A 15,798-nucleotide genomic window follows, 5' to 3' on the forward strand; every position below is an offset into this window, starting at 1 on the left:
TAAGTACGCACACTCCACTGCACTCTCCAGACCTTACTCAGCATCCACCATATCCCAAGCCTACATACGAGAGGTTGCCAAACTCCACAGAACACCCCTCTCCATCTTGACAGACCGGGATCCCCTCTTCATGAGCTCCTTTTGGCAAGCCTACTTAACCGTGCAAGGGGTGCACCTGCTTCACTCGACCAGCTATCACCCACAAATAGATGGGCAGTCAGAAGTAGTCAACCGATGTTTGGAAACTTATTTGTGGTGTTTTGTGGGAGATAAACCCAAGCAGTGGGCTCAATGGTTGCGTTGGGTCGAGTTTTGGTATAATACCACATTCCAAATTTCAGCAGGAACCACTCCTTTTAAGGTGCTTTACGCGTATGACCCTCCATCTATCTTACCATACAAAAAGGGATCATCAGTTGTTGAAGTTGAGACCCAGCTTTCAGCAAGGGACAGCATACTCAAGACCCTCAAGTTTCATCTTGTACAGGCCCAACAACGCATGAAGATAGCTTATGACAGAAAGCACCAAGAGTTGGAATTTTCAGTCAGAGATTAGGTCTATTTAAAGCTCCAACCATACAGACAGGCATCTTTGGCTAGAAGATCGTCCCAGAAATTATGCCCCAGGTACTTTGGCCCATTTTAGGTGGTTGAACGAATTGGGGTTGTTGCCTACCATCTCAACCTCCCTACAGAGTGCCAGTTGCATCCCATTTTCCATGTTAGCCTTCTGAAGCCCTGTCTTTCTCCCTCCGATGTTACTAGCCTCATGCTCCCGCCGTTTACAAAGGCCAGAGAGGTGGTGCTTGAACCACAACAGATTCAGAATATTTGTTGGGTAAGAAGTGGCGGCAAGGTCCACAAACAGGTCTTGGTTGTGTGGTTTAGACTGTTGCAGGAGGATGCCACTTGGGAAGATTTTAACCAGCTTCAGAAACAGTTCCCCACCATCAACCTTGAGGACAAGGTCATTCTTGATGGGGAAAGGAATGTTAGGACCAACCCCAGAGCAAGCCCAATTGTGGAGACTCAGGCCATGACACTCTGAGCCCAACCCAGCGCACTCCACGAATCATGCGCGTAGCACCTCCTCTAAGGTTTGTTTACACGTGTCGTCCACGTCATGAAGAATGATTAGAGGTTGTTAGTTTGTTACAAGTCGTGATCACCACTATAAATATCTATAATAAACATTAAGGTGGTATGAAAGAAATAACCTATTAGTCTACTTCCACCTCTCTTCTTCGTCTCTTCCTCTCTGTCCTTCCCATTCTCTTGTCCATTTCAGGAGGGTAAGCTCCCTTGAACCAGCTCCTCTAACTGTAGCCAGACCAGAAGTAACAAGCCCAACACATTATCATTTGGGTCATTTGTCCTTTTCTTCATTAAGTCTATTGTATTCATAATTATTTAAAGGAATGAGTCTGTCCAGTCTACACTGTGATTCCTGTGAGTTCTCGAAGCATTGTAAGAGCACTTATCCTATAAGCAATAAAAGATCTACTATTTCTTTTAATATTGTTCACTCTGACATGTGGAGCCTTACCATTTACCTTGTATGGGTAGCTATAAATATTTTATCCTATTTATTGATGATTGTTCACAATAAACCTAGATCTATCTTATGTGCTCTCGTGCAAAAGTGCCTAAACTTATGCAACAGTTCCATGAATATATACTCACTCAGTTTGATACCCACATCAAAATATTCTGATCAGACAATGCTAAGGAATATTTTGAAAGAGATCTTACCTCCTACTTTGAAAATTTGTGGTTGTTCATCAGAGTTCTTATGTCCGTACTACACAACAAAATGGAGTAGCGGAGAGGAAAAACAAACATATTGTGGAAGTTGCAAGGAGTATTCTTTTTGCTACCCATGTTCTTATGAAATTTTGGGGTGACATTATTTTAACAACCACCAACCTTATTAACAGTATGCCTTCTCGAGTCTTGGGTTTTAAGTCTCCTTTCAATGTCCTCTTTCCTGGTGTTGATGTTTTCTCCATTCCTCTACGTGTCTTTGGTTGCACTTGCTATGTACACATTGCTAGTTCCAAGATACATAAGTTTGAACCCAAGGCTCAAGAGTGTATCTTCTTTAGTTATGCCTCCACAGAAAAATGGTATTGTTGTTAATGGCACCCAGTTTGTTTCCATGGATGTCACCATTACAGAGTCAATTCTTTTTTATAGTCATCCTTATGAGGGGGAGAGTCCTCTTAAACTATTTTCTTCACCTCTTCCTTTGTCAGCTCCTATTGAATCTTGTGTTGATCTCTCCACAATTACTTCCACTTCCGAGGAGTGCTCCTCTCCTTCTAGCTCTCCTATTCGTGCTCCTCCCCCTCCTACTACTAGTCCTCTAGTTTTTACCATTCACCCTATTCTCCAAAGGTGGTACCTACAACAAAGACTAAGGCATACACAGGTTGTTCCCACATCTCAATTGAGTCTCAAGTGCTTCCAATCACTGAAGAAAGGATAGGTCCAACATCACCACTACAAGTAACTTTCTTTCCAGACCTTGACCTCCCCATTGTTGTGAGAAAGGATAAGAGGAAATTTACAATTCATTGTATTTCCAAACATCTTTCTTACAACTTGTTGTTCATCCTACTATTCCTTTCTAGCCTCCCTTTCTTCTCAACCCATTCCAAAGTTTGTCTGAAACCTTAGCAAAAAACCAACTAGAAAGGAAGTTATAGTGTGCAAGTGGGTTTACACTATCAAGTATCATGTTAATGGGTCAATTGAGAGGTACAAGGCACATCTTATTGCCAAAGGATTTGCCCAGGTATATGAGATAGATTACATTGAGACCTCTCCAGTTGCTAAAATGACTTTTGTGAGGGTTCTTTTATCTTTGGCAGTGAGCTATGATTGGCTTCTTTATCAGTTTGATATTAAGAATGCATTCTTGAATGATGACCTCACTGAAGAAAGTTAATTTAAGTTTACCCAATAGTTGGATAAGTGTCTCACACTCGTTCCTCAAACCCCTACTAAACCTAAAGTCCTAGTTTATCCCTAAAGGAGAAAAGGCCCAATTGGAGTAGACATCTCTTTTAAGGGATGAAATTATCATTGTCATGGAGGGACTGAAAAAGGCAAAGGACATGAACGCAAGGAAGCTAATTATAGAAGGCGATTCAAAGATGGTAGTGGAGTGGCTGCAAAAGGAAGAAAAGGGATTCTAGATTTATAATAATGAAAATAAGAGATTCAAGTGGCTGACACAAAATATGAACATGAAATTCAGTTGGGTTAATAAAACTACAAATGGGTTTGCTAACGTATTAACAGATGTAAATCATTCCTCAAATATTAGGTGTAAATTTGAAGATTAGAAGAAAAAGGGAGAAGAGAAGTAAGAGCAGCAACACAAGAAAAGAAGATGGCAAAAAGAGAAGGAAGAAGAAAAATCAAATTATCTTCCCTTTTTCCTCTAATCCTTTTCTATTAAGAATTAAAGTTAGAGTAATGACAAGTAGGCCCTTAAGTGGGCGGCCAGCTAGGCAGTAACATAAAGAAATTAAACAAAAAGAAATAACAGGCCCATTAAGAGAGGCCCATTAGCCAACAATAAAAGAAAAGATATTACAAGAGAAGATACTAGGACCCATTCGGCCCAGTCTCTTTACACTCCCCCTCAAGCTGAGCATAGATGTCAATCATGCCCATCTTGCTTATATAGTGTCATTTTCCCTCTTGGAACTCCCTCGGTCAAGATATCAGCCAATTGCTCATCTGATGTGATGAATGGCAAACAAACTTCTCCTGAGGAAACTCTTTCCCTTATAAAATGTCTACCAACCTCAATGTGCTTAGTTTTGTCATGTTGAACAGGATTATATGCAATGTTGATAGCTGCTTGGTTGTCACAGTAGAGCATCATTGGCTTCTCGTAGTCAACCCCCAATTCTTCTAGAAGGGATCGTAGCCACAGTAATTCTGACACACCATGTGCCATTGCCCTGTATTCTGCTTCAGCTGAGGATCTAGCAACTAAAGACTGTTTCTTACTCTTCCATGACACAATGTTCCCAGCGACCAGAGCACAATAACCTGAGGTGGATCTCCTATCATCAATACATCCTGCCCAATCAGCATCAGTGAAAGCTTACAGCTTCACGTGTCCATGTTTAACAAACAAAATACATTTCCCTAGAGTACCTTTCAAATAACACAGAACCTTTTCTACAACAGCTAAATGAGTATCTCTGGGAGAATGCAAAAATTGACTAATAACACTTACTGCATAGGAAATATCTAACCGAGTCATGCATAGATAATAACAACTTCCCAAACAGTCTCTGAAACACCCCCTTATCAAATAAAAGCTCACCACCTGTAGTAGAAAGCTTATGATTAGGATCAATAGGAGTGGAGATTGGTTTATCTCCAAGTTTACCAGTCTCAGCAAGGAGGTCAATGACATATTTACGCTGAGAAATGAAGATACCATCCTTAGATCTAGCAACTTCAATGCCCAAAAAATATTGAAGATCTCCCAAATCCTTGATCTCAAATTCAGAGTTGAGAAACCTTTTTAGTTTACTGACCTCTTGAGTGTCATCACCCGTGACCACAATATCATCAACATAAACTATCAAGAAGGGTCACCAGAGAGCCATTTCTCTTCAAGAACCGGGTATGATCATATTGAGTTTGTGTGTAGCCAAAGGAGACAAGAGCAGCCCTAAACCTCTCAAACCAAGCCTGAGATTGTTTGAGACCATAAATAGATTTCTACAGTTTACACACCTTGCCTTGCATTTCCTTCCCATACACCCATGGAGGCAAAGACATATAGACCTCTTCATGCAGGTCTCCATTCAAGAAGGCATTTTTAACATCAAACTGGTGTAGGGGCCAGTCAAAAGTAGTGGCTAGAGATAACAAAACCCTGACTGAGGTCATTTTAGCAACAAGAGCAAATGTCTCAAAATGGTCAATGCCATACATTTGAGTGTAGCCCTTAGCAACCAGCCTAGCCTTAAACCTCTCAATAGAGCCATCAGAGTGATATTTAATGGTAAACACCCATTTACAACCCACCGATTCCTTCCCTTTAGGCAAGTCAACAATATCCCAGGTATGGTTCTTATGCAAAGCATCCAGTTCAGCCATCATAGCATCCCTCCATTTAGGTTGAGATAAGGCTTCCAATACGGACCTGGGTATCGCATGGGAAGAAACAGATGCAAGAAAAGAGTAGTAGGAAGGAGAGAGAAGGTTGTAAGACAGGTGTTTGGAGATACAATGGGCTGTACACTACCGCTTGCCCTTACGGAGAGGAATAGGAAGGTCAAGGTCTGGGAAAGCTGTAGATGGGTCAGAAGAAGGCTAACCTGTTACCTCGGTAATGATGGGAGGAGCAAGAGGCTCTTCTGTAGGAGTGGAAACAACCTGCCCATGTCTGAATCTCTGCCTTTGGTACCACTTATGGAGAACAGGAGGAGGAAGAATTATAGGAGAATGAGGTGGAGGAGGAGGAGGAATAGGAATATCGGAGGTAGGTTTAGTGGGAGAAGTAGACACCTCATGATAGGACTCAAGAGAAATGGGAAGGGAATAGCTAGAGACATAGCAAAGGGTTCTTCAGATTTCTCACCCTTGGGAGAAATGCTAAAGAAAGGAATCAACTCAACAAAGGTGACATCCCGAGATACAAAGAGGGTGCCACGAACTGGATCAAAATAGCAATATCCCTTCTGTGTGGAAGCATATCCTAGAAAAACACATTTATGAGCCTTAGGTTCAAACTTGTGCCTTTGATAACTGTGAATATGCACATAGCAAGTGCACCCAAAAACACGGAGAGGAAGAGAAAAAATATCCTCATCCGAGAAGAGAAGGCTAAAGGGGGTTTTGAAGTCAAGGACCCGGGAGGGCATACGGTTGATCAAAAAAGTAGCAGTAAGAACAGCATCTCCCCAAAATTTTATAGGAACATGGGATGCAAACAAGAGGGACCTGGCAACTTCAACCACATGTTTGTTCTTCCTTTCTGCCACCCCGTTTTGTTGTGGAGTGTAGGAACAAGAACTTTGATGAATAACCCCAAAAGTTTCAAGATAGGTGGAAAGGGTTCTCTCAAAATACTCCTTAGCATTATCAGAACGGAATATTTTGATACGAGTGTTAAACTGGGTAAGGATGAGTTCATGAAATTTTTGCACAATAGCTGGTACTTCATCCCTGGATTTCATGAGATAAATCCAAGTGTAACGAGAGTAGTCATCAATAAAAAGGATAAAGTACCTGCAACCCCCCATAGATGGCAAATGATATGGCCCCCACACGTCAGAGTGAACAATATGAAAAGGAGAAAGGGATCTTTTATTGCTTACTGAATAAGAATGTCTACAATGCTTTGCCAGTTCACACGACTCACAATGAAGACTCGATAAAGACACTCCCTTAAATATATCTTGAAACAAATGACTCAAAGCAGAAAATGACAAATGACCAAACCGGAAGTGACATAACAAGACTTTGTTAATAGACTCTGACAAAACTGACTCTAAGGCAACTCCATGAGGTGGTCCCAAAGCTCGATCCAGTGTGTCCAGCAAGTATATTCTGTTCGCCTCATGGCCACTCCCAATCATCCACTGAGATTGCAAGTCCTGAAAAACACAATGAGTGGGAAAAAAAGTTATGCTGCAATTCATGGATTTAGTTAAGCTGCTAACAGATAAAAGGTTTGTGTTAAGTTTAGGGACATGAAGGACAGAGGATAAATAAAGGGTGTCAGAGGTCTTTATATCTCCTTTACCAGAGATGGGAGCAAGAGACCCATCAGCAAGGGATATTTTCTCTTTGCCAAAGAGAAGGTGGTATGAGCAGAAGAGATTAGACAGGCTGGTCATATGGTCTGATGCACCAAAATCAATAATCCAAGGGATTTTATGATTACCTGAAATTGAAGCATGATTTGCAGAAGCACGAATACCTAAGTAAGCAAATGCGGATGAAAATGGTGTGTTGTTGCTGGAAGAGTGAGATGAAGAAACATTAGCTTCCAAGTGATTTAGTAGCCTCCCATACTTTTCAAAATCCGCCTTCATTGCTGCCAACTGCTCAATGGTTGATTTCTCTTCACTCTCCTTATTTCTTCCTTCAGGTACTGTAGCAACATTAGTTGTCTTAGGCTTTCCTACCGGACTGCCCTTCTTAGAGCTATTGTTATTCTTAAACCTATCAGGAAGAAGCTCAGGATGAAGCTTCCAACAAGTGTCCTTTGTATGCCTCGGTTTCTTGCAATATTCACATATCTGCTCCTTTTTCTCAATAGGACCCTTTGGCTTAATTCCAACATGTGCAAAGTGTTCTGTAGGTGGACCCTGCAACTGAACTTGTAGCCTACTCTCCTTACTGCTTATCATAGCATATGCCTGAGAAAGAGTAACCTCATCTCTAGCCAGGATATTTTGCCTAATGAAGTCAAACTCAAGGTTGAGTCCAGTGAGAAATTCAAACACCCTTTTTCTCTCCACCAACTTCCTATACATTTCAGCATCATTCTTACTCTCCCATACAATTGTCTCCATAACATCAATTTCTTGCCATAGGGATTTCAGTATAGAGTAGTAGATTGCTACACTCTTCTCCCCCTGTCTTAGGTTCTTCACATCACTTTTCAATTTATAAACTCTGGCTACATTCAACTTCTGTGAATAGGTCTCAGTTACTCAATAGTAGTCTTCTACTCATTAGAACCCTTGTCACTGTTTGAAACCATGGCTCCATTAGCATTCCCACTCTTTTCATTTCCATCTTTCTTATTGTTATTAACATTCTTGAACCAAACCAGCAAAAGTTATGGGTGTAACTTCCAATACATATCCTTCAAATGTTTTGGCTTTTTGCAATACTCACATACAACATCTTTCCTTTCTTGAGTTGCCTTAGGTTTCACCCCTACATTAAAGTGGTCAATTGGAACTGCCCTTGAACCTATACTTGCCTTTCACTTTTCTCACTACTTACCATAGAATAAGACTGAGAGAGGGTTACGTCATCCTTTGCCAATATATTCTGTATAGTAATGTTTCAACATCCATTTTACTCTCCCAAAAAATTACCTCCATCAAATCAATCTCTTGCCATAGAGATTTCAGCATTGAATAATAAATTGCTAATGGTTTCTTCCCCTATCAGAAATTATTCACATCATTTTTCAGCTTATATGCTCTAGCCACATTCAATTTCCAGGAGTACATCTCTGCAACACTATCCCAAATCTCCTTGGAAGAGTTTACCCACAAGTAATGTTGGCTGATATGAGGCTGCATTGAATTCACCTACCAACCAATAACAGTATAATTTTCTTGCATCCACTTCTCATGGGAGGGATCATCTTCCTTAGTTTCCTTCTTTCTACCAGAGATATATTCCCACTTTCCTCTACTACAAACATATATTCTCCCTGACTGGACAAGCCAAATATTTGGTTCCATCAAGCTTCATTGTGGTCCCAGCCAGTAGAGGATCAATGGAAGCTCCCAGTCCCAGAACATGTCTAGACTCTAAGCTCTACTTGATCTCTACTTCAGAGTGTTCCATTACTTCTAAAATTTCAAGGAACAATCTTTAACTAGCAAATAAGAATGATTGAAAACGATAACTGATACTAACCTCAATAGGATCCCCAAATTCTGATTTCACTGTACCTGGCAACTAGGGGTGGCAATTTTTCACCCAACCCACCCAAACCCTCCCATTTACTTGGCGGGTTGTGTAATCAACCCACAACCCAACCCGCCCATTTAAATGGGTTGGGTTGGGTTAGGTTGTGGATAACCACTGGGTTAACCATTACAGACATAAGTATTAATTCCTTAGCCTTTTTTTTTATTTTCTTCATTTGAATTAAATAATTTATAATTAATGCATTAATTTTCTATTAATTATTTGATTAAATTTAGTTTTGTCATGAATCAACACACTTCACCCAACATAAATCCAAATCAATTTGACCCGAGTCCGGACCAGTTCAACATGGCTCAACCCGTTCCAGCATATACTGATCCGGGTCAACCCAAATTCGAAATAGACCCTAGGCGGGATGGTTCGGCATTGCTTGCTTTGCCCAATTTGGGTTGTCCGGTCCAACCAGTTTCCACACATCTTGACCCAACCCGGTTCGAGCTGATCTAGGTCAGCCCAAATCTGAAATGGTTCCATGCAGGAGGGTTCAATGTCTGTGTACTTTTCCCAATCTGGACCGTCTACTCCAACCAATATCCATACAGCACCCGGCCCGAATATGGGCTGACCCGATTTGCTCACATTGACCCGCTTCAGGTCAATCGATTTGGTCCCAAACCCGTGCACAATACTAATATGGGCCAGCCCAAGTCAATCCACCATTGATTGGACCGGTCCGGTCCGACCGGACTAATCCAGATCTAAATGGTCCGACCGGTTTGAACCTAAGTGGTTTAGTCAAACCCAAAATCCAAACATAGTCAAATGGCTTCTCCGCTTGTGTAAAAATAAAATGCATGTAATGTGATTTGAACCTTCACCACTTGTGTAAATAGTAATTACTATTACCACCAAGCTATGACCAACTTATTTGTTAAAAGAGAGTTAGTTTGCTTTTTAAGTCATTGAGTATAAGATTAATGGGCTTGGGCGGGTTGGACTGGGTTGAAGCGGGTTTGGGTTGAACCCAACCCATTTAATTTTATATAACTGGGTCATTAATGGGTTGGCGGGTTAGATGGGTTGGGTTAAAGCTCGACCCAAACCAAACCCAACCCAACCCGCCCAAATGCCACCACTACTAGCAACCCAGGAGAAAACAGAAAAAGCCAACCACACCTTGTAGGGCTTCCAGAATTCAGTTCTACTTAGATCGATCTCTATAGGGATCAAAAATAACCCCTTCAATCCTTGAGCGCTAAGTTGAAACCCCCTCTAGGACCCTTAATTCAAAAATCTCAAGTTAGCTAGTTTTTCGGGCAAGAACTCCAAGAACTGTCTTGGGCACTAATCTGATCCTCTTTTCTCCTAAAATCATCTTCCAATTGGGCTGATTATCTTATTTATCAATTATTCATTCAGTTCTCCACACACACTGTGTAGGGGATTAAAAAGAAAATAAAGAGGTAGTTATACTGCTTTAATACCAAGAAGAAAACTAACAAGAATTAATTCTTCTCTTTAATCAGAAGATACAGCAAAGAAAAAACAGGTATGAGACCAAGGGAGTAAGAGGAGAGGAGAGAAGAGAAGAGAAGAGAGGAGAAGAAAAAGAAGAGAAGGGTCAATTGCACTCTCTCTCCAGCCCCCAAAAACTTTTATTCAAGTTAAAACTGATGTAATTACATAAACACACTTGATGGGTGACAGCTCCTAATATTTAACAAAAGAAGAGTTAACAGGCCAATGAAACTAAAGGCCCATTAACAAAAAACAGTAAACAAAAATCTGAACATAAGTTGAACTAATTATGGCCCATCCAGCCCAGTACTTCTACATTACACAACAGGATTTCTAAAATATATCTGTAATAATTGTGTCAACATGATACAAAATAAGCATCAGTATATATTGTGCATCAGATATGGTTCAGATGTACTCGGTGCTTGACACAAAAGAAAAAGTATAGGAATTTGTAATTTGAAACAAGTTATGCAAATTTTGTTAGGAAACCGGATGAGAATTCATTCAAGTTGTTGAGGTCATTGTTTACATTTTTCATATTATTCTAGACAAGTAAACAGTTTATCATGCTTCAGATTCTTATCTTTTCCTCTCCACAAATCTCAAAACCTTTAGTAATATTGTAATAGAGACAGCACACACAATAAGCTAGCTATAAACAAATTATTTTCTTTATTTATCAAAAAAACAAATTATGAAAGAGATCTTTTTTTTTATAATTGAAAGAGATCTTATTTTTAGCCTATACAGAGTAGAAAATGAGAAACTAAGAGCTATTTCTTTAGTAAATCCATGATATAAAACAATAACTTACTCTTTTCTTTTGTAGAACCCATCCTGCAATAATGTCTGTATACAATAGGGAACAGATTTAGTACACAGATTATGAATACCAAGAGAGAAAAAAAATTATCAACACAATCAAGCAATAAAAGGGAGGGCATGAAAGGTTCTCAGTGATGATTGTAAAAACTTGCTTCAACAAAAAAAAAAAGAAGAAAACAGAGAAAAGAGAGAAAGTGGCAACTAGAAAACTATAAGTAACACTGGAGTTTTAGGATATAAATCAATACCCACTGCTGCAAGGAATTTTCAGGGTGGTGGTTGGACAGTATGATCCTGCTGAACAGAATACCTCACTACTACTACCAACATCAGCCCATGTATCTGCTCCTCCACATTGATGATCTGGCTTACCAGGAGGTAGTTGGTAATGATATCTGTAGATTTGTTTCCTAGTCATAAAATGTTTACTGACACTACAAACCAAGAGACATAAGATATCTTTCAGACTAGAATCGCAACTTACGGATCACATGTACCAGTAGTTTTGTTGAGTTTTCCAAGCGGGCAGTAAGCACCTAATGGACAAGCTTCAATAGCAAGTAACAAATGGCAACAATGGAAAGAAAAGATTAGAAACTTTTCCGTCACATCAATAAAATATAGAACAGTTTGAAGTATTATAGTGGTACTTTATTTATGATATTTGAAGATGCAAAGATGTGATACCCAAGAATTCAGTGGTATCCCACTTGAAAACTATTATTCCAACAACAAAATTTGCTTGTGCTTAGCAAGGAACAAGTATATACCAATAACTTGTATGATCTTTTAACCAATGAAACACAGTAAGTGCATATATGTACATATAACAGACATTATGTCAAGTTCTTAAATTAGTAAAGAAATAAAATCAATGCAACATTTAAATTTAGGGTTGTGGAACCAACCCTTCTTGAAGTGCCCTCATACACTCAAGCCCAACATGACAAAAAAGATATAAGCTTCTCTCATGAGCAAACAAATATGACATAATATTTGTAAATATGGCATACCTAAAAGAGTTTTGTTGGGGTGGGTTGCCCAAGGTACCAACACAAGTCCAACATGACTTGGGCTGGGCTGTGACTTCCCATCCCAAGCAGCCAAGGCCCAAACTAAGGTCTGAAAAGTTCAACTATACATAAGTCAGGTTCAAGTTGTAACAGCCCAAGCTGCAATTATTACTTGCTGCTGTACTTTTTTATTGAGTTAATCTCTGATTATATCTATAATTTATTAACGCCTATCAACTCATTATGCCACCTAATGTCTTACTTCCATAACAAAGTTTATGTTCTACATTTCTAATAGGATCGAATACAATTTGAACAATGCATCTCCAAAGCTTAAGCCCATGAATTAATAGACAAGTCAAGGTTCACAGTATCAATACAATATGCCCTGTATCGGGCATATCTTATCATATATTTAGGTCTCCAAAATGCTTATTCTAAGGGATTTTAGGATTTTGGCTTTATAACATTTTAATGTATGACTTGACAGGTCTATTGTCAAATTATCAGAAGAAAATATTAAAAAAAAAATCATAATTTTGTTCAGCCGAAACTCTCAACACACAAAATTTGCATAGAGAGAGTTTCAATACTTTGAACCATGAGACAAATTACATGTTTGCAAGTGCTGCATAGGATAGTATCTAGTGTCTTTAAATTAGTCCTAAAGGGAAGTTTAGAGATCAATTTTATTGTTTTTCCTGTATTAATGTTTCCATTATCCGGAAGACATACCTTGGAACCTTAACATGTATAAACCACAAATTAACAATGAAAAACACCATATACTGCTAAGAACACTAGTAGTTGCACTACTCAATCCATTATACTCCTAAACAGCAGGTTATTTCAAACTGGAACTTTATCGTAGATGTATACATGTAATGTTTTAGAAAAAGAGACAGAAACATAACTTTTTATAGAACACAAATGAAGATTCTTTACCCTCACCTTTTCAGCCTTACCACAAACCAAGAAGCTCTCATATCCCAGGCTTTACCCTCTTCCCCCCCTCATTTCAACTGGAACCTAACTCTTAGGAGATCACCAAGGGACCTGGAACTTAGTGAAATCACCAACTTCCTGCACACCCTGAGAGAGGTATACCTCTCCCAAAATTCCCCTGACCTTCGTGTGTGGAGGACCCTTCACCCAGCTGGTAAGTTTTCAACCAAATCTTGCTTCAAGGCTTTAGTTAGGGAAGAACAAACCACTGATCAGTAACCCCTACAAGAGAATTTGGTGCGCCCATATCCCTTCCAAGGTCTTTTTTTTTTTTGTGTGTGAGGGAGGCCAGCTTAAAGAAAATCAACACTTACAATCTGCTTCAGAAAAAGAACCATGGGAGATCTTATTTATCCCCTCATGTCTGTTGCTTCTGCCTTAAAGCCGGGGAATCTGCCAACCACATCCTGCTCCACTGTGAGGAAACCAGAAAATTTTGGAACTTTTTTCTAACATTATTTGAGTACAGTTGGGTTTTCCCAGAACATGTGGTTGAATGTTTAGGTCAATGAACAGGAAGAGGCTTAAGCAAAAGAGGGAGAACTTTATGGCAAACTGCTGCACATGCTATATTTTAGAGCATTTGGGAAGAGAGAAATAACCGGGTGTTTAACAACAGAACAAAAAACTGTGAGGAGCTTATTTCTCTAATCTGTTATAGATGCTTCCTGTGGACTTCCAGCTCAGAATATTTCTGAGGTGTCACATTTGCTGACCTCCAAAGAAATGCTGTAAATTTTTCTTCACTCTAATCACATAACAGGCATCAGGATTGCAACAGACCTGGGTTTATTAAATCTTGCCATTAAAGGAGATTCAGCCAACACCATTAATTGGCTTACTAATCCTGATAGTGGGCCTTGGGCCTTAGCTCACTACTTGGCTGAAGAGAGAGACATCCTCTCCTCCTTGAATGCACACGTGAGCTGGGTTCCGAGGGAGCTAAATTCTGAAGCTGACAGTCTAGCTAAATCTGGTGCTTACAGGGATTACTTATTCAGTGATAGTTTTCTGCCTATGTAACTCTTTGAATGTCTGATATCTGTGTACATCTCCTCATGTACCTTCCCTATCTTGAATAAAGTTAACTTTTTCTCAAAATAAAAATGAAGATTCTTATTTTATGGCGAAAGTTATACAGGAGAGTCCAAGCCATCACAATATCATAGCTCAGTACTAAAATCCTTGAAAAATATAACAAGGGTTTCAAAACTGTCCTCTATAACTGGTAAATCAGAAATTCTTGAGCTAAGAAATTGAAGCTAGAAGCAGCTGCCCAAAGTTTCAGAGCTTTCCACAGTGACTGTCTTAAACAAAGTCATTTCATTTACATGCTTTGTGCATCTTTCACCTCATGAGCTATTAAGTTATATGCTCAATCTGCCATGTGTGTATCGCTGTAGGATACACTCTTAATATGAGGGTTTCCTCTGCTATGACTGTATTCTTCATTGTCTTTTAATTTCAAGAGATGTAATATTCCTTGAAATACTCCTCTATTTTAAGCATGTGGGAACATCCAATGGCATCAATCCTGTAATTCTCCACGATATCAACATCACAAACATTCTGCTCCTCAGGCGGTTCCCACTCTTGTGCTTCCAATGGATGTCCCCCTTCATCCTCTTCTTCATTACCTATAAGTACCTTACCATCTCCATTCACCTTTATTCCTTTATGTCATTCCTCTCATGTTTCTCATCCTCCTGACTGTCATGGGTTTCCGATGCCACACCATTTTTTCTTTGTTATTCTTGATGCCATAGACATTCATCACACTTACAAGCAGGCAACTACTATGCCTTGTCAGAAGGTGGCTATGGATATTAAGATGTGTGCACTGCTTAAGAATGATACTTGGGAAATGGTGTCTCTTCCCTCTGATGTTTTCCCATCGATAGTAAATCGGTCTTCTTTGTCAAACTAAAGCCTGATGACAACATTGAGCACTACAAAGCACAACTAGTTATACAAGGGTACACACAAGAGTATGGTCTTGACTATGACAAGACATTTGCCCCATTGTTAAAATGACAACTATTCATTTCTTTTGTTTTTTTTTTTTTTTTGGATCAGCAACACAGAAAATTTTTCATTAATTATGAGAGAAACATGATTACAACAATAAGTTGTGAAAGGAGCCAGCTATAGAAGCTGTCCCAAATCAGTACTACATTTGAGACCAAAACATATGTGTTCTATGTACCCCTTGCTTGGCTAAGCTATCTGCCAAGCTATTAGCAGTCCTCACCCATTTCACTCGGATTAACATGTCCTGTGACAGCCATTTGAATTTTCTAAATTCATTCCTCAAGTGCCATGCCACCCCCTCCCTTTTAACCAGCCACTTAACCATAGTTTTAGAACCTCCCGCAATAATCAATCTACTAATACCCATTCTTTTGCCTTCTCAACCCCAAAACTGCAGCCAAAAACTCTGACCTTGCCACATCACCCTGCTCCACAGGGCCAGAGTATAAAGCAATTTTGTTCCCCTCTTCATCCCTAATGACTCCTTCAACACCTGAAGGGCCTGGGTTACCCAAACAGCTCCCATCAAAATTCAATTTCTTCCAACCATTTATTGGAGGAGACCAAACCTCAACAGATCTTTGTCTTGTAGTTGAGGATGCAGCAATGGTACCCCAAGCTCTGAAGAAATCTTCAATCTTGAAATCCAAAAACAGCTTCAAACATTTTGCCCAATGAGCTACCCTCAATGTTATAGTTTCAACCAAGGCTTCCTTGCTTCATTCCTTCTCTTCGAATATTC

At 39.6% G+C, this 15,798-nt stretch overlaps 1 protein-coding gene across 2 annotated transcripts in view; it reads right to left on the reverse strand.

Moving 5' to 3' along the window:
• Window positions 1–15,798, reverse strand: part of LOC104586363 (ABC transporter G family member 28-like) — a 140,015-nt gene that overhangs the window by 100,954 nt on the left and 23,263 nt on the right. For both annotated transcript variants that reach the window (XM_088897993.1, XM_088897991.1), the window contains 3 exons: window positions 11,492–11,555; window positions 11,256–11,402; window positions 10,997–11,031 (listed from right to left, as the gene is read on the reverse strand). In XM_088897993.1, coding sequence (XP_088754119.1) covers window positions 10,997–11,031; window positions 11,256–11,402; window positions 11,492–11,555 — 246 coding nt within the window. The remainder of the gene's footprint in view (window positions 1–10,996; window positions 11,032–11,255; window positions 11,403–11,491; window positions 11,556–15,798) is intronic.

The sequence above is a fragment of the Nelumbo nucifera genome, chromosome 2 (genome assembly GCF_055504915.1).
Source record: "Nelumbo nucifera cultivar China Antique chromosome 2, China Antique-T2T, whole genome shotgun sequence".
NCBI classification, from domain to species: domain Eukaryota; kingdom Viridiplantae; phylum Streptophyta; class Magnoliopsida; order Proteales; family Nelumbonaceae; genus Nelumbo; species Nelumbo nucifera.